Genomic DNA, 23,386 nt, shown 5'->3' on the forward strand with positions numbered 1-23,386 from the left:
TTTCGTAGATAGCTTCACACCGTCGGATCACAACGTCAGGGTTGCCATTCGTACGATAATTATCGTACATGTACGATTATTTTGGGGCCGGTACGATGTACGATACATACCTTGGGTATATACAATGTATGTGTGTGTGTTTGATTAAGCAATTATACTAGAATACCTTGAAATAAGCTATATATGTTACTCCTTAATAATCTTGTTCAAAGTGTGTACGATAATTTTGGTTTAAAAAACGATAATGTTAAGGTTCATGTACGATAATCCAGATGAAATAATCTGGTAACCCTGCACAACGTTAAAGTATTGGGCGGCAGACGCTTTTGGACGCTATCCCATAAATAAACGCCGATTTCAGTTCTTCAACACAAGTGGTGATTAACTACATTTCAAATATGGATGAAGACCATGGTAAGATTCCATTTCTCTTAATTTATGTGGCTGTAATTGAGGAATAATGAATCAAATGGTGTGTAGCGTATTAAAGCTTCGGCGAATGTTCATAGATTGTAATGGCGGCTCCCTCGCTGTTTGGTTGTTTGGCCTTGATGTAACTATTTACGTCTTGGTCGTCTTTGTGTTTTGCCACATTACGCCGGAATGCGGAAGTGATAATGGAAAAGGAGTTATAGATATTTAGCGTTGTAATACAAAGGTAGAAGAGACATGGCGTAGGATAGAGTACCCTATGGTAGTGCATTGTTATTAAATGGTACCTTTGCTTATCAGGTACTACGGAGAATGCATGGTAGCATTTTTAAATTTCCCCCAATAGAATATATTTAATGAGTAATACAACTATAGTTTAGGATTTTGCATAACTCATATAATGACCAGAACCCATTACCGGTAGTTACCACATTAAAACGGCCCCATTAGCAGGTAGTAAGAAATTACCTCAATTGAATGTTGACGCATGTGATGTCACAAACATCAAATCTTCTATACCCTCCACACTAACTTATGATGCAATGTCCTTTTGCTAATCAGTGGATCGGCTCCCGTGGCGGCCTCTGAATACTTAATTTGACTTGGTATCGTTTAGTGAGTTAACATGCATCTAGTTTAAGGTGCGTTGCATGGTGTTTTGTTAACTCTTGTTGATCTAAGAGGAATGCATTGATGTTGGTCTGGGATTATCTTAGCCTGTAACCCCTCACTTGCGGAGGACTAGTAAAGTATTTGGTATGTAATGTTATGGGAGCCTCTATATAATAGCGGCCAGTTCCTCTCGTGCATAGAAAATGGACATTAACTAACCTATTTTTCCCCACTTAACTACAATCCGTGTCCATAGCTACTTTCCTAAAGGGGGCAAACACCTTCTTGCAACTCTTGGTCGGTGTGACGGTCTGAACGATCCCCCGGTCTCAGAATTCTCCTCGACATTGTATAATGGTTCTTTTCCGCCATTAGCTCGCTTCGCTCGCATGAAAATAAAACATGAAGCTCGTATGTACTGGCAAGCGGTAATGTTGAGCTGCGCATGCTAACATTACAGGAAAATAAAACATCAACCTTGTATGCACTGGCAAACGGTAATGTTCGCGCATGCGCAGATTATCAAGGAGAATTCTGAGACCGGGGGATCGTTCAGACCGTCACATCGGCCGTCATTGTACATACAGGTGGCTTCTATCATACATATATCACTTTTTATGTTCAAAGCATACCCAATTATAATTTTTATGACCACAATGTAAAGTGAGGCCAATGTTTACTCTTGTGACTTGTGCAGTTTTGTTGGACCAGAAATTAATTTTCTTTTGGGTTTCATTGTAGTGAATTACATGGCAATGTAACCTAGGAAAAAAACTACTGTTTCTAATATAAAAAATTACGCTCTCCGAAAATGACACTCGTTCCCGTCGCAAATTAATAGTTTCAGAAATAGAGTCCTTTCATTGACGTCACTGGGAATCGCCGGCGGCCATGCTGGAGGACATACAAAACGAAAACATCGCGGCTGCTACAACGAATATGGACAATGAGAGCGACTTTGTCAAACAATTGTCGGGTGATGATAAGCGTTTTTACAAGCAGAAACTCTATCTAATTGATGGCCTAGATCCACACCAGATGCAGAATTCATTCAACTTATGGCACATGCAATTCAGATGCTTTTTAAACTTAGAAGGCAAAACATGAGTGGGCATACATTTCCATTGAATAATCTGCTTCCAGAATTTGTTGTTTTTTCATTTAATGCTTTTAAGTACAAAATTAGATAAACACTGGGCCAATGAAGAGTGTGTTTATAATTATAAAGCTAATATTAATCATTTAGCCTAACCTTGTGTATTATAATTCTTGATTGTCAAAATGTATGTAAAAGTTTGCATTATAATGTCAAACTTTATCAGTTCATACCTAACCATTGTGTTTGTGTTTGGTTACAAATGCTATAATTTCTTATAAACATATAAACATATGATGGACAGACTCTATTGTAATGCTCTTGGATGATCGTTTTGCCTCCTTGCAATTAAGTGCGCAAGTTTAATTATTTTTCGACGTTTCATATATAAGCAGAAGACCCCTTCAGGTTAAACCAGCTTCCAGATGTTATTATTATTATTATTATTATTGATATTATTTATAATCAATGTTTATTCATCACATAGGCCTTTATGTCTGCACAATTTAATACACAAATTAAAATAAACATAAATATACACTTAATTATATATAGGCATGAGCACCTTGACGAAATAGAGACCTAGGTAAGTAGCCTTTGTTAATATAGCCAATATGGGCACTTTTAATTTTTGTTTTGTAAATCTGAGATGCCCCTTTTGATGTTTAAAAATTGAGATGCCCCTCCCCCACACACACTACACACTGAACTGACGATTATACTTGTGAAGTCACCCATGCAATTGGATATAGCATGTTTACACAGGAATAATAATACTTTTAGGGCCTAGCCGACACTGACCTGATATGAAATGATCAGAACAAATACGTGCGTAGGGTAGTGAGGATTCACGTAGATCAGCCCGTGATATTCTGGTCAACCACAAGTCACGTCTGCGCTTGGATAATTCCTCTGTACCTTTGTCCTGATTCTGAATAACTGCCGGTATGCGGTAGAAACTCTTGTCAACTCTTTGTCCTCGATTCCCACAGCCAGGAATAGCGCAAAAACTGGGCATTGTGTGAATGTGAATGTGAATGTGATGAGATGGCTAAATATTCAACAGTTCAACCATAGCTATTCACTGAATGCGTCTTTGTTTGCCCTCCAAGATGGCGGACCAGAAGTTTGATGACGTGTATTGAAAGGACTTTATACTGTATATATACATCTATATCCTCCAATAATGGGGGACCCCCAGTGGGAACTCGGGGTTTTGGGTGGGGAAAACATACTGGGGAATCGATATATAAACGTAAAACAAGCATTTTCTTCTCTATACATTACCTTCTTGAAATTATAATAACCGGAGGAAAATACAAAACAGTATATCTGGATAAATTTTGGAGGCGCCATTACATAGATTGTGTCATGAAAAAATACAGTAACCAGTGCTGCCAACGTCCGATGTAGATCAAATGTTATTTTGTGACCTGTCATACTACTAGGCTAGGTTAGGTGGGTTTGTTAGGTTCTGTGCCCTTTTTGTACTTTTTATATATTGAGTAAAACTTATATGGAGAAATTATTTAATATATGGAAATATCTATCATTACTATCTTTAGTAATGTCAACGTGCCGTTGGTAACTCTGTGTACCATACGTCAACGTTGGTAACACTGTATATTATTGGTAACGTTGCTAATGTTATCGTTCGTTCGTAAGAAAAGTGACACTGTGCATTTCAAAGTTATCCGAATTGGTTGATCTGTTTGTTTCCGATTGAAATGAACATCAAATTCGCTTAATTCACGTTATTTACTATAGGAAAACAATTATATTTCGTTTCCCCAGTATGTTTTCTCCACCCAAAGCCCCGAGTTCCCACTGGGGGTCCCCCATTATTGTAGGATACAGATGTATATATATTTCTGAAACTATTCATTTGCGACGGAAACGAGTGTCATTTTTTAAGAGATCGTAATTTTTTCTATAAGAAACAGTAGTTTTTTTCCTAGGTTACATTGCCATGTAATTCACTACAAAAATACCCTCTTTTGTTTTAACTTAGTGAATTAGAAGTTGGGATTAAAAGTTGGAGAAACCGGGTAGCCTTTGTATATGAGCAGCCAGTTCCTCCCTTGTGCATAGAAAATGGACATCAACAAACCTAAATTTCCCCCACCTAACCTAATCTGCAAGCCGTGTCCTTACCTACTTACCTGACAGGGGGCTTACACCCCCCTTACACTGCCATATTCCATAGTCGGCCACCATCATACATACAGGTGGCCGTTATCATACATACACCCCGAAACAGGTTGCTTTATCATAAAATTACTTTACATATTAGCAGCCAGGTTCTCCCTGTTGCATTAAAAATGGGAATGTTCTTCTCATTTTTTAGTCTTTCAAAAGGCATTGCTGCTGTACTACAAAAAACTGGGCCCGTTGTTCTCCAAAACCTCTTCACAGGAACGTAACCTAACCGATACTTCCCCACCTAACCTACAAGCTGTGTCCTTAACTACTTATCTAACGGATGGGGCCTAACAAATTCTGCGACCTCCCCTTGCGCTGCTGTATTCTTAGTTTACCGTGGTGTTATGGGTCATTGTCGTCATCATTCATGCAGGTGGCTGTTATCATACACCCCTATTATAATTTGTTCTTTAAAAAGGAAATTTCACAAAATTTATGATAAAATGATTGGTATGTGTGATGTTGGGTTACCAGGCCTGCTGCTTGCCCCCCCAAAAATGAGAATCCCAAACTCCATTAACCATATTTTATAGTATCTACCAGAATTGTGGATATGCTCGCAAATAAACATTATTTTATTGCTCCTTTGTTCAGTCAAGCGGTACAAATTGCGCTACGTGTATTAGCCTAGCTGAGTGGGTGAGTATTTTGAAGGACAAAAAATCGGTAACCCACCCACCTTCACACTACACAATTTTTATGGTTGAAAATTTGGTCCTCCCACAATGTGCAAGATTCCAGGTGATGGCATAAGTATGTGTGGTATTACTGTAATTTATTAGTTTTTATGGAGACTTTTGTATATTGACGCACGGGCCTCCTACATGCTTAGAAAATAAAAATTCTTCATTTTCTAGTCGTTCGTAGCTGTGGCCGGAGTACGGTAAATCCCCTACACAAGAGCTCTACCTAACCTAAACCTCCCGGTAAATTTTTCAATTTTATCAGTGTATTTTAAGACTTAAAAATGAGTGTGGTGTAAGTATAGGTGTTTTGATAATGGTTTTTGGCAGAAATTCGTAGTTTTTTTGTTATGAATGGGGCTGATTGACAACTGAAAAGTTGTGGGTTTGCGCTACATATCGTGTTCAATTACGTTCAAAATCCTTTAAGATACAGTATACTGAGTACCAGTCTAATTGTATGATTAAAAAAGTTAATGTAATCCAAACCAATTACTGTACTGTAATAGTAATGAAACATTGAAAATACGAGCCATATATCTAGGTTTCAACAGTTTGAAGCCATCTGTAACTATTCTCGTGTCGACACGATTTGTTGGCTGCACAGTATGTAGCAATTCTCAAGTATTTTGGACGCCCTGTTCTGATAACTTGGTGGGTTATTGTACATATTTTAAATTCAATCCTCGCTGTAATCAGCAGGCAGTGTAAATCAATTAGTATAGGGGTATCCTTTCTCTAGGTGGGATGCCTTTTATCTGTCTTGCTTCTCTGTTTATTATGTTTTGTAATTTCTTAAGTTGCACTTTTTGTAAATTGTAATAGATAAAGTTGCAATAGTCAATCCTGGTAATAACACAGTTTATCACAAGTTTCTTTACAGAATTTTCGTCTAGGTACTTTTTATAATGGCAATATTTCGTAGATGATAACCAGCAGTTTTTATTACATTATTTATTTGGGCATTTAGAGATAGGTAGCAGTCAAGAAATACACCTAAATCTCCAACTTTACTAGATAACGGCACTGAGTCATTTATGTTCATTTGAATATCACCTAAGTGTCTCGCATTGTTTCTCTTGCCCACCACCATGAATTCAGTTTTGTTCTCATTTAATTTCAGTTGTTTAAATGTCATCCATTCTCTAACACTATCAAGGATTCGGTTTAGAGTTCCAGTAGTGTCATCTATAACATTTATGGAGAAGTAAAATTGTGCGCCATCTGCAAATAGTTTAAAACTTCATACCATGCCTTTGTAGTATTTTCGATAGATGAATAGTATAGATGCAGAATAAGATTGGGCCAAGTACACTCCCCTGGGGTACCCCTCTGTTTAAGGGTTCATTTAGTAGCAGTTCATGTACCACTGTATCAAAAGCTGCACTGAGATCGAGCCAAATTAAGATACCACATTTTTTTTCATCCATCATTTGTAGCATATCATTTACAACAGAGCAGATGCCTGTCTCTGTAGAGTATAGTTTTCTGTAAGCTTACCCTGTGTTTGTTTCCTAACTGGCTTCACTCAAGGCAAGGTAACAAATATATTGTAAAACCCCGTAGGGAGTCGTGTGTTTCGGTCCCCCAGGTCCTTTAGCCTTCTGCCTCACCGAGACTGGCCTTTGGTCTCCGGATACACTGGTAGCCAAGCGGGACTGGTTTTACGGCCCAAGGCTCGAAGCTGTGGCATAGGATCATGGCTCTGTCACCGCGCATCGGGGTCGGAAACAGAGAGGTTGCAACACCTGTCTCGCTTAGCTGCCGAGATAGGCCAGGCCACAAGCCGTGGGGCTGAGTCTTGAAGGTGTCACCCAGTGTCCTGGCCTTGAGCCTCTGCTTGGTCCCCCAGTCACCCTTTTGGCTAGGTTGACTAATGTTGGCTTGATGTTTCAACTCCCTGGAACCGAGGCTTTTGTTCCTGGTTACTTTGGCAATCAAACGGGATAGACAGCCAATGGATTGGGCCAGATCGTAACTCCGGATCAAGGCCCTGAGCCTTTGCCTTCTGCATCCCTGGCTTCCCTGGTGGTCAACCTTGTGTTTTGTACGGAAACATAGGAGTGACCTTGAGCCTCAGGCCACGGTTCAGGGATGAACTTGTCAACTCCGTGTTTCATCTCCAGGCTAAAGATGTGATCAGGGCCATGATCCTGTGTCATGACACACTGACATATCCCACCTGGGCTGTGACTCTGCTCCCCCCTCTACCTTAGTAGCAGGGTGATACTGGGGAAAATGCTGAGACCAAGGCACATTTCTGGGGCAGTGATCAGTTCCTCCTGTGTCTGCTCTGTTCAGCTCCATGGATCTCTTCCCCAGTATTGCTGCCTTCATTCCCCAATTATGGATGTCAGGATGCCTGAAAACTTTAAATCAATCAATCAATCAATCCCCAATTATGGGGTCAGTTCTCTCCTTGGGACAAAACCATCATAACCTTGGGGGAATGATTCGCTGGAGCAGCCTGTTGTGTACCCTCTTCATGGGCTGGGTAAGAGGGTGCTCGGAATTTGGCTGCTCCTAAGGCAGCCATTAGAGGTGAACAATCCTGGGTCAGTATTTCTGACTGATAGCTATGCGCATATACGTCGGCTACCAGGCATCCGTCCTCGTGAGGGGCCTTGGTCACCGAGTAGCACTTCGGTGCCTTAAGTGTCCTGGCCATCCTTAGGGCATCATATTCCCAAAGAAGTTACTTTAAAGAGGTAGGTTTGTCACTTTGGAACTCTTAAGAGTGGTGTTTGGTAGAAAAATGCATCCTGGCCTAACCTACATCCTAGCAGGACAGCCTGCAACTTCTTGGAAGGAACTGGGACATGCAGCTGTTTCAAGTTACCCAATCTATTCCATGGTAGCAGTGGTACGTCAGAAAAGGGGTATGCTTTTCAGCGTTCAAGCTTTCACCCCCCTCCTTTTTTTTATATATTACATCCAAGTTTATGGGATTTGCTGGTCGTGCCTTTAGGTAGACTAGCAGAGGCATAGGGCCAAGCCTTGGATATCATGATTCCTTCTGGACAGTTATTACCCATTTCAGACCTCCCCCACACCCTTTTCTTTTGTTGATTGAGTACTTGTCAGTTCTTCCGACATGTACAAAAACCCTGGTCTTGTTGATAGAGGTACGAGGAATGTTGGAATGACAAACGTTCGAAGGGCGCTTACTTTAAGCACTTGTGTATCGGTCCATTATCAGTACCTGCCTTCTCCCTTTATGGTTTGGTGTCCCATTCAGATCTCTGGGCTCGAAACTAGGTACTCTTCATAGGTCCACTAACAATGAATATGACTAGATGTATCACTCGAAAGGTCGATCGTTGCCTCTTTTGTGTGGCAATAGGTACTGGATCTAGTTTGACTTTTGTCATTATCTGGGGATTGTGATAAACGAGGAAAAGTCAAATCTCTCACCCATGCCGGAGTTGAAGCACTTGAGCATGTTGGTAAAAGGGAGATTCGATCAGTCTAGACAATCACATTGGCAAACTTAAGGAATTAGCGTTTCTTTTGTTAAACCACAACTATGGTGCGGGTAAAATCTTCTCAGCCACCTTTCCTCACTAGAGTTCGTTCTTCAAGCGAGCGCCTTCGCCATAGATGTCTTCAAGTACTGTTTGAAAAATCACTAGTTAGTCTCCAGGGATCACCATCCCTCCTCGTGTTAACGGTACAGAGGCTTGGGTCAATCTTACCTATTGGTTAACAAGGAACTGTCACAAGGAAGTCCCCCTCAACTCTTCACCTTCTGACATGCAACCGGGCTCGATGCATCGAAAGTGGGGAGGGGCGCACGCCTGAACAACAGGGTCGTCTCAGCGGTGTGGTCAGAAGAAAATTCATGTACTCTTCAATGACCTTGGACTAGCAGCCTTTCTAATCATCTAAGGTTCCAAGGACATTGAGGGAGTATCTATAGTAGTGGGCTGTTGCAACAGCACCATTGTATTGGCTTACGTCCAGCTCTGCTAGCTGACCAACCCCTTGGTCATCATATGTTAGATATATTTTCCCTGACTGAGATCCCCTTTTGGGGAAAGGGATCCCTCTTTTGACCACGTACCAATGTTTTTGGACAGGCCAGGTTCTATCTGCCTATTGATATACAGAAAGGAGGCCGCTGGGGTCATCTTTGCTTCCATATGTGACCAGGTTGACTGATATTTCCATGGAAGAAAAACAACTTGCCAGTTCAGTTCAAGGGGTCTTACGATCCCCTAAGTGTTTCTGTGCTCAAGAACAATGGTTTGTTTTTTGTTGCATAGGAACAAGTCACAACTTTTCATTTTTATTTTTCTTTGCTATACAAAATTGAGTCCTTCAGATTATACTTTACTCCTCAACCACTCCACTTAGTCTATAGCTGACAGGTCATAAGTGAAGAGACTATGACAGGTAAGGATGTGCGGCTCCATGCCCCTCCTCCTGCCTGTAGCATAATCTCTTCTGCACGTCTTGTCACCGGAGCGTCAATATAAGCATTCTGACTTTTTTCCGTCACGCGTAAACACACCAGAAATGAGCCAATTATCAAATATAACTACTGTATTTATCTACTAGTATAAGTGTGTGTGTGCGTGTGTCCGTCCGTATGCATGTACAGTATATATGTATAAGTGCACATACATGTGCATGTATATACTTATGTGCAGCTGTGTATGCATATATATGTTTGGTATGTAAATGTATGTGTAAATCTACCGTATAAATGTATATATATATATATATATATATATATATATATATATATGTATGTGTGTATATATGTATATTTGTATATGTGTGTGCATTTTCTGTGCGAAAAAGTTGATTACCCGAAGTATTTTCCAAGTGACCACAGGTATACTTCTACACTCGTTTTTGTTGACAGAGTATCGCCTAAAAATCCCTAATCTCCGAGAAAAAAAGGTGTATGTATGTATTTTTGTATGTGTATGTATACATACATATATGCATACATACATACAGGTACAGTATGTACGTACATACACACATACGTAACAAACAAACATACTGTACATACATACAGGTACATACATACATACTGTACATATATATATATATATATATATATATATATATATATATATATATATATATATATATATATATATATATATATATATATATATATATATATCAATGATAACCATTATAATAACAACAACTTTCCCTCACTGAAGCAAAGCTTTTTTGAGGAAGATATATATATATATATATATATATATATATATATATATATATATATATATATATATATATATATATATATATATATAGTACACGTGACCGTCCACCACCTAAAGATATGATAGTTTCGTTATCACTTTCAAGGATATCACTTTACATTGACGCATAATCTTCACTCTGAATCCTCCATATCATCCTCTGGATGATATGAATCATCACTGTCTGAAATTTTATGTCAGGCATTATGTAATATACACAAATAAGGCAAAGGCACGTCAGAAAACGTTCGTATATTCGCCACCAACAACTCGCATGCAACCGCTCTTTCTTTTATTCTGGAAAATCCCATTTTCTACAGTAGACGAATATAACCTCCTCAGGTTAACTAATCTATCGTGGCTATTCCGACTTTGTTTATGTCTAGGGGGGATTTAATAGAATTTTGGGACACCCGTGTAACCCATCGTAAGAGGTTAACTGCTCGGTAAAAAGATTCATTGGCTTGTCTGGCCCACTTTTAAAACATATTCCCTACCAAAAAGACTTGGTTGTGTATGGTTATGGAAAATACAAATTTTTTCATATCTTATTTTGATTGATGTAATTATAGTAAAAAATTTGTTCTCTTGATTTTCTCAACGTTATGTATAATACAACCATTACATGAACATAACACATTTATATATGCATGAATTATCAAATACAGTATGCACTGCATCTGCAGTGCATTTTGATATTGAAATGAATGCTCTGAATGTCTGAACATTCTACGCACTTGGAACATACTTCAAATTTTAATTTTGTAGTGTCTGAAAATACGTATCTAATGTAAAATAATGAGGAGGCTCGAAGACCAAATCCACATCCCCATATTCTCATTCCTAATCTATAACAAAGCTATTGGCATGTAACCCACCATGTGAGAATTTTGGCCAACTGAGTCTTCGGCTTCATGGTTGGATGTTATTGTGACCTGAAAATTTTAAGGTGGAGGCTCGAGGCTCTGCCCCAAACTCGTTTCCTTAAAACATGCATGATCTATTGTTCAATGTGGAGCTCGGCCCCAACCCCCATTTTCTTTATTCTGTTTTTTAATCTGCGGCAGAATGATTTACGAATGACGTACTAATTAGAAATGACATTTAAGTAAACATTTTTATTTTGAAGTCACTGTATCCAAATTAGGGCTCATGGAGTTAACACTGTAACGTTTCAAATTAGGATCTTTCATTCTAGAATACACCACAGACTTTACAGCATCTTTCAATGTAAAACTGTGCAATATAAGATATTTTGTGCCATGGCTAGGAACGGTGAACGAAAGACCGACTTAGGGGCAGGCTCTGGTTGCAGGTAGGTTAACGATTTTGAAATCACATGCTCAGGAAAGTAGGACTATTTGTGCAATTGTTAAACAGTTGTAGTGACTCTCCAGTTCGCTGTGAAATAATCTCCTTATCAAAGGACTGGGTTTTGTATAGTTATGAAAATTCAAATTACAGTACTTTTAAAAATTTTTATTTTATCTTCACCATCAAGAGTCCAACTCATAACAGTAGTCTTTATGGTAATTGCTGTAGAAAGGGGATCAGTAGTTGTGGTTTACAGTATCGGTTTTTATTTTGAATATTTTTTTCTTTTCAGAAAACACAATGCGCAAGAATTCTGGTATTGGAGCCCTTCTGTCGGGTGTTCGTCGTGACGATGATGATGCTGAGGGGCCCCCTCGTGAATCGAAACCTAGAGCAAAAAGTGAGTAAAACATTGTTAGCTTTTGGTACTCTTTGGTGTGTCATGTATGGTAATGTTCTTTCCTTTATTGTTTTCGTCGGTTTATTTTTAAACTAGACTTACCCAATGGTTATATAAATATAGCTTTAGTCTCTGACGTCCCAGCAGAAATTCAAAACTTGCGGCAACCGCAGATTGAGTAGCCAGGTGCAACACCTGCACGCCCTCTGGCGAGGGTACCAGAACCATCCCAAACTTAGTCACCATAAACTTTTTTTTTCAGCAGCAGTCTCAGATCTCCAATCAGCAGGAGTTTCAGATCTCCAATCGGCAGAATTCCCAGTCATCCCAATCTCTTCCAAGTTGACCCCTATCAGTCTGACGATGAAGGCATTCATGAGTCATTGCAGACCTTCAGTTATAACAGTAGTGTAGATGGCATTGATCTGTCCACCCTATCATCTTCACACACTCATATAACAACACAGTAGCTTATTTCTAGTTAAAAGAGAAGATGATATGAATACAGAGCAGCATCACAGACTACTACACACTGATAACAGGCAATAATCCACATTCATAATGTTTTGCGATACATTGGATTCCAGGGACGGAAGTACTCACTCTTTTCTATATACTGTACATACAGTACTCTGAAGAATAAACTTCCCTTACACTCCTTACTCAGTGTTGGGGGCTGCTGTCAATACCTGGAAAGGAATAATAACAGATTAAGACATTTTTGGAGGGCACAGGGTTTTTCAAAATTTAGTGTCTAATAACAATAAAGTGTATGAAATATTTATTTCATAGCCACAAACCATTAAAGTTTTCTTGACACAAACCACTACTTCTATTCCAACGACTCCCCAGGCTTCTTCAGTTGACTCTTTCTTGTGAAAAAGGCATCTGGAGGCTGGAGCTCAGTCATCAACCTCTCAACTCTGAACAAGTTTGTCAAGCAAACTCTGTTGAGCATGGAGTTGGCAGACACGGTTAGAGAAGTGGTAGGACCACAGGACTTTGTGCACACTGGACTTCAAGGATGCGTACTTACAGATCCCAATCCATCGGTCTTCAGGGAAATACCTAAGATTCAGTCTAGACAACAGGAAATACAAGTTAAGGGTGCTGTGCTTCGGTCTTTCCACAACACCCCAAGTCTTCACCAGTGTGTTCGCCCTAGTGTCATCAGCATCCGTCTCCTCCTTTTTCTGGACAACTGGCTGATCCTAGTAGCCTCGTTGGCAACCCTTCTTCAACACAGAGACAAACTTCTGAGGCTTTGCCAAGATCTGTGGATCAAGGTAAACCTTGTGAATCCTCCCTGCTTCCCACTCAAAGACTGGTATACCTAGGTATAGTCATAGACACCAATCTCCACAAAGCCTTCCCACCAGACGACAGGATAATGAGGCTGAGAAAAGTCGCATGACCTATTCTCAGATGAGAACAACTCCCTGCCAAGAAGTGGCTATGATCCTTGGCCCATCTAGTTAGAAACGGCCGCCACTGGATTCGATCCCTCCAGTGGTGGCTCAAGTCCAGATGGAATCAAGCCTTTCAATTCCCTGGACACTACTCGCAATGGGTCCAGTGGAACGGAAGGGCCCCGAGTGGTGGGTGGGAGACAAGGATCTGCGAAGGGGTGTAGTTCTTCTCGTCCTCCCCGGACTTGATGCTGTTTTCAGACGCTTCAAAAGAAGGCTGGGGGCCCCATATGTTGCACCACACAAACTCAGGCCTTTGGTCAGAGTCAGAAAAATACCTCCACATAAGTCTCTTGGAGATGAAGGCCGTCTTTCTGATCCTTCAACAGTTCCATCAGTTCCTGGCGCGCCACTCAGTGGTGGTGATAAATGAAAACACCACGGTAGTGGCTTACCTTAAGCAATGAGGTACTTTTTTTCCAGCCCCTTATCCTGTTTAGCAGTAGAGATACTGAGATGGGCCGAGATCCACTCGATACCACTATCAGCACGCTTCATTCCAGGCAAAAGGAATGTGCTTGCTGACAATCTGAGCAGAGCATCTCAGATAGTGAACCGAGTAGTCTGGGTCATATAGTATCCAACAAAGTCCTGACTTTGTGGGGTTCTCCAACGGCGTATCTCTTCGCAACGGCCTTGAACTTCTGGCTCCCGCTGTACTGCTTCCCAGTCCCAGACCCCAAGGCTCTCTGGCTAGATGCATTCCAACAACGGTGGGACAAGATCGACGTTTACACCTTCCCCCTGTTCTGTCTGATGAGGAGGGTACTCAACACCAGAACATAAGTCAATCTCTCAATGCCCCTCATAGCTCTGCTATGGCATCATGTGGAATGGTTCCTTGACCTTCTGCAGCTCCTGGTGGAGCTTCCTAGAGAACTCCCCCTACAACACAATCTACTCAGACAACCACATGTCAACATCTACCACAAAGCTGTAGCTTTGCTACGATTTCACACCCGGGGGACTATCCAGCGTCTTCTCACTCAAAGAGGATTTTTGCAACAAGTTACAAACAAGATGTCTGGATACCTGCAGAAATCATCAGCTGCGGTCTACTAGGCAAAGTGGAATGTCTTCTGTGGTTGGTGTCGTGGAAGCGTTATCTCTCCACTCAAATGCCACTATTCCAGCAATAGTGGAGTTCTTCGTGTATTTGTGTGAAGAAATGCGCCTTTCAGTTTTGGCAGTAAAGGGCTGTTGCTCAGCCTCGAGCCTCACCCTCAAACTGAACCATTACGCCAGGCAACAGATCGCCGCCTGACTTGGAAGGTGTTCCTATTCGCCCTAGCTTTGGCCAAACAAGTCAGCGAATTTCATTGGTCTCTCGTACAACGTCGCCCATTCAAGGGGAAGGGGGAGAGGTAACGTTCAGTTTGCTGCCAGACTTGGAATCCAGTGGTAGCACATCCTAGATTTGACTTCTGGATAACGAGTCTCCGCTCAGTAACTGACAACCCAGATCATCTCTTACTTTGCCCAGTGATGAGTTTGAGACTACTTTAAGAGAACAGCAGCAGTCCACCCCCCGAGTGCCTGCACTTTTTGTCAGCGCGGGGAGGAACAAGAGGAGGATCACCTAGAACACTATTTCTGCTTGGATTTGTAGAGTCATAGACCATGCACTGAATCCAGATCCTCCTCCATCACGTTGTCCCAGAGCCCACGATGTCAGCGTAGATACGTACCTGGCCTTCAAAAGAAACTACTCCGTTATGCAGGTTCTACAGGCTGGGGTGTGGAAACGTCAAACAACTTTCACAGCCCGTTACCTGCAAGACGTGACCCACAGGAGGCTCAATAAGTTTTCTATCGGCCCTGTGGTGGCTGCACAATAGCTGGTCTAATACCTCAAGCTCTCTATTGGACGAGTAGCAGAAGATTGAGGACACTGTTATCTGGTTTTAGTCTACAAGAATTAGAAGGTATGACTGGCTCTTATTCTTTTCTTCATCCTCCCCTCTCTTGGGGAAAGCAGCAGTCTGGGTTCTCTGCACAAGCTGACCTAAAACCTCTGCAAGTAAATCATGCTCTATTGCGTACCTAGTATTGTGTCAATACTGTTGTGTCCCCATAGCCTGGCGAGGTGGTATTGGGAAAGTTGTGGTTACAACAGTTTTTCCTACAAAGACTCCGAATAGCTTTTACTTTGAAAGTTACACTGGTTATCTCAACACACAGCTTGTGTAGGCCGCAAACCTTGCATAGCAAGGTTTAGCGAGGTGGTAGGGACTCCTTATTTTTGCTACCAACCTACTCAGATAAGGAGCCCCCAGGTAGAGCCACAAGCCAGATTGTCAGGGACATCCACCCTCCTAATGGGCAAGTCACCCCTAATAAATAGCATAGGTTTGTATTCCAGTTACGGAACAGATGACAAATTCGGAGATAATTTGTATTTTTTTAACAGTACAAACCTTTTAACTGGTTATACAAACTTCATGCCAAACCTATCCCCCTTGAAGTCCTACCTCCAAGCAAAGTGACCTCAGAGGTGTGTGAGTGGTAGGGGGTACGAGCTATCCCCTCCTACCCCTGCTAACTACCGGGATGGGTAGTTAACCCTCGCTAAATTTTAATGGCTCGTCCTTTCAGCTTCGCCGAAAGTAATATCCCTAATAGATAGGTAAGGTTTGTATTGTTAGGAAAAATACAAATTAACTCCGAATTTGTCATATTATTGCATCTACTATAAGGTTTTTAATTAAAGTAATTATAGTTTCATATCATCTATCCATGGAGGGAGCAAATGAGAAATTTATTTTCTTGGATATTTCTTTTATACTTTGCTTTTATTTTTATTTATAAATGTATGGTCCTTGTTTATACTATACAGTACAGTAAAACAAATGTAATTTTGTTCCTACACTTGATACAAACCCTCATTCTTTACTATAGGAGATATTCTAGCGCGAGCTGGAAAATACGGCAGAAAACCTTAACAAGGTCGTTAACGACCGGGCCGGTACTTATCCACATGTTCGTGGTGGGGGACTGCCGGTCGGTAGCTACTGAATACCTTCAATCAAATTCTAGCCGTCGCAGTGATAACACCGCTGCTCCTGCTTTTGTTTGACTGGCAGACTAGCCTTTCTTTATTGTGTTTTTGATTAACTTTTTTTTTTTTATTTGTTAGATGTAATGTCCTTTATTATGAGGAAGGGTCCCGGGGTTCCCCCGAAATCATGTAGCACATTTATGTCACCACCAGAGGTGGATCCTCATTCCCTATGCCCTTCGTGCAGAGGTCATAGGTGTTCTGAAGGCTCCCCCTGCCAAGTATGTAGAGAATGGTCACCCTCTCAGTGGGAAAAGTTCATGAAGAGGAAGAAGAAATCCAAAAAGAATTTGTTACCTCCAGGTTTGCCGTCGAAAGGTAAGGTAAGGAGCCTCGTGCCTCTTCTTCGGCCTCTCGATCTCTCCCTTCAGACTCTTCCTTGGCTCCATCCTCCGAGAGGAAGTCAAGGAAGACCGGCACCATTGCCCCTCCCACTGGGACAATGTTTTTTGCCGCCGGGAATGACTATTATCGCTTCCATTCGTGATCACGTACGAGCGGTATGGCCTGGCCTTAGACTTCCTGGTTCTCCTTCGGAGGAAGTGTGGAACCAGTTCCACGCGGGCACAGTTTTACCTCGGGTCCCTTCTGTTTCGGAACCCTCGGGAGTTCCGGAATTCGCCTACCTCCCGTCAACTCTGTCCGGCGGCACCTACTTCGCACCTTGCCTGCGCTTCTACAAAACTACAAGTCTTAAGAGCTCGAGTCTGGAAACGCCAATCTACATTCACCACTCACTATTTAACTGATGTGACACACAGGTCTCTAAACACCGTTTCTATAAGGCCTATTGTGGCAGGTCAGCAGGTGCTGTAGGTACCTTACGACCTTTCAGGGGACAGTAGTCATTGGTCCAGGATTCTGTGTTACATTTGGTTTTTAGCAGGACATCCATCTATCTTCTGCGCTTCTTTCTCCCTCCCATTTGGTTATCCTAGTCTGTTTCCAGTTTCAGCTGGACTCGCCAATGGAAATAAGGTATGAAACTCATCTGACTCCTCTTACAGGTTATAAGTTATATTCGTAGTCACGAGGGTTCTCCTTTACAAGGTCGGGGGAATCCCAAGTATGAAAGGGTCCGAGTCGAATGTTCCTGACCCTCTTCATCCTGAAACATTTGTTTCCACGTAATTACAAACTTTCAGTCGTGCTAAGATTATGGTGATCTACAAAGAAAAGTTTAATGGGAGATTTTTTCGTCAAAAGAGTCTAGTCTGAGGACTATCTTCCCTAGGAATAGGGAACTCCTCGACCACTCTGGCCTCAAGACTAAGTCTCCTATAGTAAAGAATGAGGGTTTGTATCAAGTGTAGGAGCAAATGACAAACTTAAACAGTTTGTATTTTTCCTAACGTACAAACCCGAATTCTTTACACAAATCTTCCCTCCGTCATGCCCCCTAAAAATAGTCCTAGCTAGAATCAGGTTGAAGGTATTCAGTAGCTACCAATCAGCAGTCCCCCACCACTAACAGGTGGATAACTACCGGCCGGTCGTTAACAACCTTGTTAAGGTTTTCTTCCGTATTTTCCATCTCGCGGTAGAATATCTCCTATAGTAAAGAATTTGGGTATGTATGTTAGGAAAAATACAAACTGTTATAAGGTTGTCATATTTCCTATATCATGAGAAGTAATAGTAAGAAGATATTTGTTTTAGTTTTGATGGTCAGCTGATAAACTTGCCAAGGTCATCTACATGCAAACATACCAAATAGTGGTATCCTAGTATTGTTTTATGAAATATATACAGTATCTATTTTCTCATGTTTTGTAATAAAGCAATATTTTGATAATGACTTTGTTGCATGTATTCCGAAATAAGTTATTTGTTACTGAACAGAAACTTGAAAAAAACATCTGCAAGTTGAATGCAGTGTTACCAAATTAGCTGTTAACTAACTAGACCTAGTCAAACAAAAAGAAAAGAATATTTCATCCTGTGAAATTTATTGAAATTTTTTTTGATTGAATTAATATTTATCTTGGTATGAAAATTTATACATGAATAATTTGGGGAATATGTCTGGAATTTTACTTCTCTGCTGAAATTTGATCAGGAATAATTGGCAGCACTGCTTTTATATAAACAAACACTTGAAAACATTGTTATGATAGTAACAACTACTACTGGTTTAGTCTCTTTTATATGAATGTCTAATAAAATTTGGGTTAACAGCTAATTAATATTTACCTATCATTTCGTGATGCACCCAATATATGAAAATTTACTGTGACATGAAAAATCATACTAGAATTGCCGCTAGGAATTGCTGCTGTGATAGTTAGTAAAATCCTCAATTTTTTTTTTCTTTTTCCTAAAATTGCTTAGCTAAATATAGGGTGCGTCTAACCACTTGTAGCGTCTTATGACATGGGAAATACAGTAATTGCCCTATTAACAGCTTGATTGGAGCAAGGTTTATCATGCACTACTTTATAATTTCTGAGGTACAGTATTTATAGATGAATCCATCATCTCTCTTCTTGGAGAATAGAAATAAATATTTTTGTTTCAGATAGTTAAGCATAAGACAGAATTTTATGAAAATAGTTATTGCAAAGGAAGCCCTCGTGTTTAGAGCTTTAGCTACAATACAGATTTACTTTTGCTTACAGTAGTTGTAAAGATTTCAGCATTTGCCAGTTCATGAGTCCTTTTCTTCTCTTACAGGTTCTTTGATTGAAGACCTCCAAAATATGGACCAGGGATTTGACTTTTCATCGATGGGTACTATGGGAGACTTTTCAGGATGGGGTTTTGGAGATACTGATATGGGTTCCACCAAGGAGGATGAAGATGATGGAGGCGGTGGAGGATGGAACCGTCGCAATAGTAGAGGTGGAGGAAGGGACAACAGAGGAAGGGGAGGAAGTAGAGATCGGGGAGACAGGGATGGTGGAGGAAGGGGAGGCGGCAGAGGAGGAGGAAGAGGGGGCGGAAGAGACAGGGATGGCGGTGGAAGAGATAGGGACGGTGGTGGAAGGGATAGAGACGGAGGTGGAAGAAATCAAAGCAGAGACAGAGGAAATCGAAGAGACAGCTTCAACAATGACTCATGGAAGCAGAATAATGATGATGATGATGATAATAATAGAAATGATGATGGAGGATGGAGAAAGCCCAATCGAGAAAGAGGCGGCGGAGGTGGGGGCATGGGTGGAGGTGGAAAAGACCGTTCTAGCAGTAAGTTGGGTTTTTATTAGTTAACGCAATATACGTTTGGAATAGTAATGCTTTTGAGTCTGTTTATATTGAACTGTTGATAATGTCAGCTGCTTTGTCTTAGATTTATTATATGGTGCTGTGGTTAAATCTGTATGTTTTAGTAATTACCTCTTATTTTTCAGTCAAGAAACCTGGAGACTGGTCTTGTGGATCCTGTGGCTTTGATAATTTTGCTTCCCGTTCCCAGTGCTTCGATTGTGGGGCAGACAAGAACATTGCCAAGGGAGGATTAGGAGGTGGAGGAATGGGAGGAGGTGAGTGATATCATTAGCTTTATTCCCTTTTTTCATTTATTCATTAGAAAATACGATGGTATCGGGTATTCTGTACACATTGATGAAGGAAAAACCTGTTTTATGGAAGAAAGCCATGAATGGTCAATTCACTTTGTGAACAGAATACTGTACCTTTGTGGCAGTGAAATGTTGTGTTATGGTAATTCGTCTCGCAGTTTCCAAAGGATGTGTGAGGACAGAATTCAGTTTCTAATATGTATTCTGGCCTTTTGTACAACTACTCTGCTGGACAATTATTGCTATTCCAGTGTTATTAAAAACAGAGTTTTTAAATATTTTATAAATGGCCTACAGTTGAGGAGTAAGGATATTTTGCACCTTAAGGAAATAAGTGAAGTATTTGTTTTTATCTATGGCTGGTTGCATTTTTTTCAAAGGTGACCTAAATTTCAAGAGGATTGTATGCTCAAATATTTTATAAATACTAACTGGTGGGAGGATAAGTGGTTATTCAAATCTCAGTAAATGGACTTGAGATTTGCATAACAAGTTTTTGAAAAGATTTATCAAATACTAGAATCAAGATCATCAAAGTAAAGGTATTGTATTGAAAGCTTTGACTGGATGTACTAAGTACCAAATGGAATTTGGCATTGTCAAATTCTGTGGTGATTAACATATGCTTGCGGCAAGAATATGATCGTGCTGCATTATTATTTTTTTTTTCTTTTTTTCTTTTGAGGAATTTCCTTGAGAGAAACTGAAAAAAGTGTGTGCCTTTTATTGTAGCAAATATATTTCAATTGTTGCAGTTGAAAATATATCAAATGAACTGTAAACAGTTATTTGGAGCTAAAGTTGTCCAAGCGGTATAGAAGGCTATTAAAACTGAAGTACTGTAATCCTCTTGTGCAACCTTAGTAGTGATTGTTGAAATAATGTGGTTTGTATGTATGATTCATTTTATTATTGTTTAATTGTTTAATGTATCACAAGCGGTTGTATCTTTGGGTAATGGTCCTCAGAGCTTTTTATGTAGTGAAAGATGAAACTTTCACTGCGCATCTTGGTCAAAACATGTTACACCATATGACTTCTGATGACATTATTTAACACTCCTAAAAAACTGAAAACAATGAAATGATGATGTAGATTCTTTGGCATTATGAATGGAAGTCAGATCTCATTTACTTTGCAACAACTTAGGCATCAGGAAAGGTAGACTGTATGCTTTGATAATTTGGTTGGAAAACCTTGTTAAATATCTATGAGTGCCCATAGTCTGATCTCGGAAAGGCCAACTGTCAGGGCTGTAAAATTTACTCACAAAATTTGGTGGTCCAAATGTCATTCCATAAAATGATGCAGATTCTAGTCTAGTAACATTAGTGGTTATTTTGTACCGCCAGAGATTATAAATTTTCCAAAGTATGTTAAACAGCCACTTCTACTGTGACTGCCAAAGTTGACATGGATTGTTCATAGAAGCAAGACCCCTTATAGAAATAAGATCTTCTTATTATAACAGCAATGTTATAGAAAGATTGTAACTTAATGTACATTATCCTAAACCAATTTGCTTGAAAACTGAATCTTGAAACTTTTGAGTCATTTAGTATGAATTCTCATGTGGTTAAAAAAGGACCTTGATATTAAGTTGTCAGATTGGTAGAAATACTTGATTACCAACATTGGAAAGTGTTGTTGTGTGAGAAATAGTGGCAGACAATATTGAAGGTTTGTCATTCAGTATTTTTGCTGGTACATTATTATATTATTATTATTACAAGCTAAGATATAACACTAATTGGAAAAGCAAGATGCTGCAAGGCCAAGGGCTCCAAGAGGGAAAAATAGCTCAGTGAGGAAAGGAAACTAGGAAATAAAAAGCAAAAAGAGAAGTATTAAACAATCAAAATAAAATATACTAAGAACAGTGACAACATTAAATTAGATCTTTCATACATAAACTATTAAAACTTTAAAAACACCAAGAGGAAGAGAAATAGGATAGGATAGTGTAACCAGTTGTACCCTCAAACAAGTCGTTTGAATTCTGATCGGTTGTCGCAAGAAATTACCTGCAGTCCTAAGTACGTATGAGGAATTGTTGAGAGGGATTCAACTGTCATTTGATTAGTTAGCAGCCAACCGTCTAATCTACCAGATGGTACTTGAGAATAGAAAATATATACAGTAATCTAGATTATTTAGAAAGGGTTAAAGGGACAATTTTACATACCAGTTAGTGAGAAAAATTAAAATGTAATACTTATGAAGATTAAGAAATAAATTTAACGAGGATCATAGGAAATAAGTTTTAAAAGTCAATACTGTATTATGTAATTGCAAGATGTGCGCTTTTAGTAGGAGTTGTGATTATGGTTGTTGGTGTCCAGATATGAAACTTGTATAATTAGATAGACAAGAAAATTAGATGCTCATCAAAATTTGCTAATTTTGCTAGTTCAATGGATTAACTAGTTGTCTAAATAACTGGAATTAACTTAAATCCATGCAAGAACAGCTGAGAAAATGTAAGCATCGTCAACTGGTTTCAAAATGCTGCAATCAAAGATATGCGCACTTGTAACAAAATGTTTTCTTAGTATAAACTCAAACTTATTCAAAACATCTTATAACAAATTTTGTAGAAGTACCAATTTGTTATAGACTCCGTTTTCATAGATTTTCAATATTAAACTTACCCGATAATCATGTAGCTGTCAACTCCGTTGCCCGACAGAATTCTACGGAGGGATACGCCAGCTATCACAATACTAGAAGGGGGTGTACTCACCAGCGCCACCTGTGGCCAGGTACTACAGTACTTCTTGTTGACACCTCCTCAATTTTTCCTCTGTCGTGCTTCCGGCAAGACGTTCTGGGATACGCTTATGATCTTGGAGTATTTTCACGGCTTTTGGTGAAGTATTTCTCTCAGATTTCGGCTGTCGCTTTACTGGAAAACTTCTATATTAGCTTAGATAGCTATTATTAGTCCTGATTAATGGTTAACGATCTTTTTGCTTGATTTGGAATCCCCACTTGGCTAACTCTTTTGATTCAAGATGTCTGACATTTCACAAGCCCCACCCCATAGACGATGTAGGTCTTGTAATAGGCGTATTCCGAAGGCCTCGGTAGATCCTCACACCGCTTGTTCTGACTGTAGGGAAAGGCCCTGTCAGTTGGAAGATCGATGTGAGGAATGCGCCGGACTTTCGGAACTTGATTTTGTCCGATTTCTTAAGTATTCAACCAAGTTAGAGAGAGAGAGAGTTAGGAGGAGTTCTTCTCGCTCTTCACTTTTTTCCTCACCTCATGATCCCCTACCTTTTCCTCCCCCTGTAGTGGCTACCCCCGAACCTACTATTTGCCCTCAACCTGATATGTCTGTTGTTTTGCGTGCCATTCAGGCTTTAGGT

The 23,386-nt window shown here is 40.1% G+C and overlaps 1 protein-coding gene across 1 annotated transcript in view; it reads left to right on the forward strand.

Annotated features, from left to right (window-relative positions):
* Positions 1 to 279: 279 nt before the first annotated feature.
* The window catches only part of LOC137652254 (uncharacterized), a 77,652-nt gene continuing 54,545 nt past the window's right edge, over positions 280 to 23,386 (forward strand). The window contains exons 1-4 of the mRNA XM_068385514.1: positions 280 to 414; positions 11,860 to 11,967; positions 19,168 to 19,680; positions 19,845 to 19,976. Coding sequence (XP_068241615.1) covers positions 399 to 414; positions 11,860 to 11,967; positions 19,168 to 19,680; positions 19,845 to 19,976 — 769 coding nt within the window. The 5' untranslated portion in view covers positions 280 to 398. The remainder of the gene's footprint in view (positions 415 to 11,859; positions 11,968 to 19,167; positions 19,681 to 19,844; positions 19,977 to 23,386) is intronic.

The sequence above is a fragment of the Palaemon carinicauda genome, chromosome 13, assembly GCF_036898095.1.
Source record: "Palaemon carinicauda isolate YSFRI2023 chromosome 13, ASM3689809v2, whole genome shotgun sequence".
In the NCBI taxonomy this organism is placed as follows: Eukaryota; Metazoa; Arthropoda; class Malacostraca; order Decapoda; family Palaemonidae; genus Palaemon; species Palaemon carinicauda.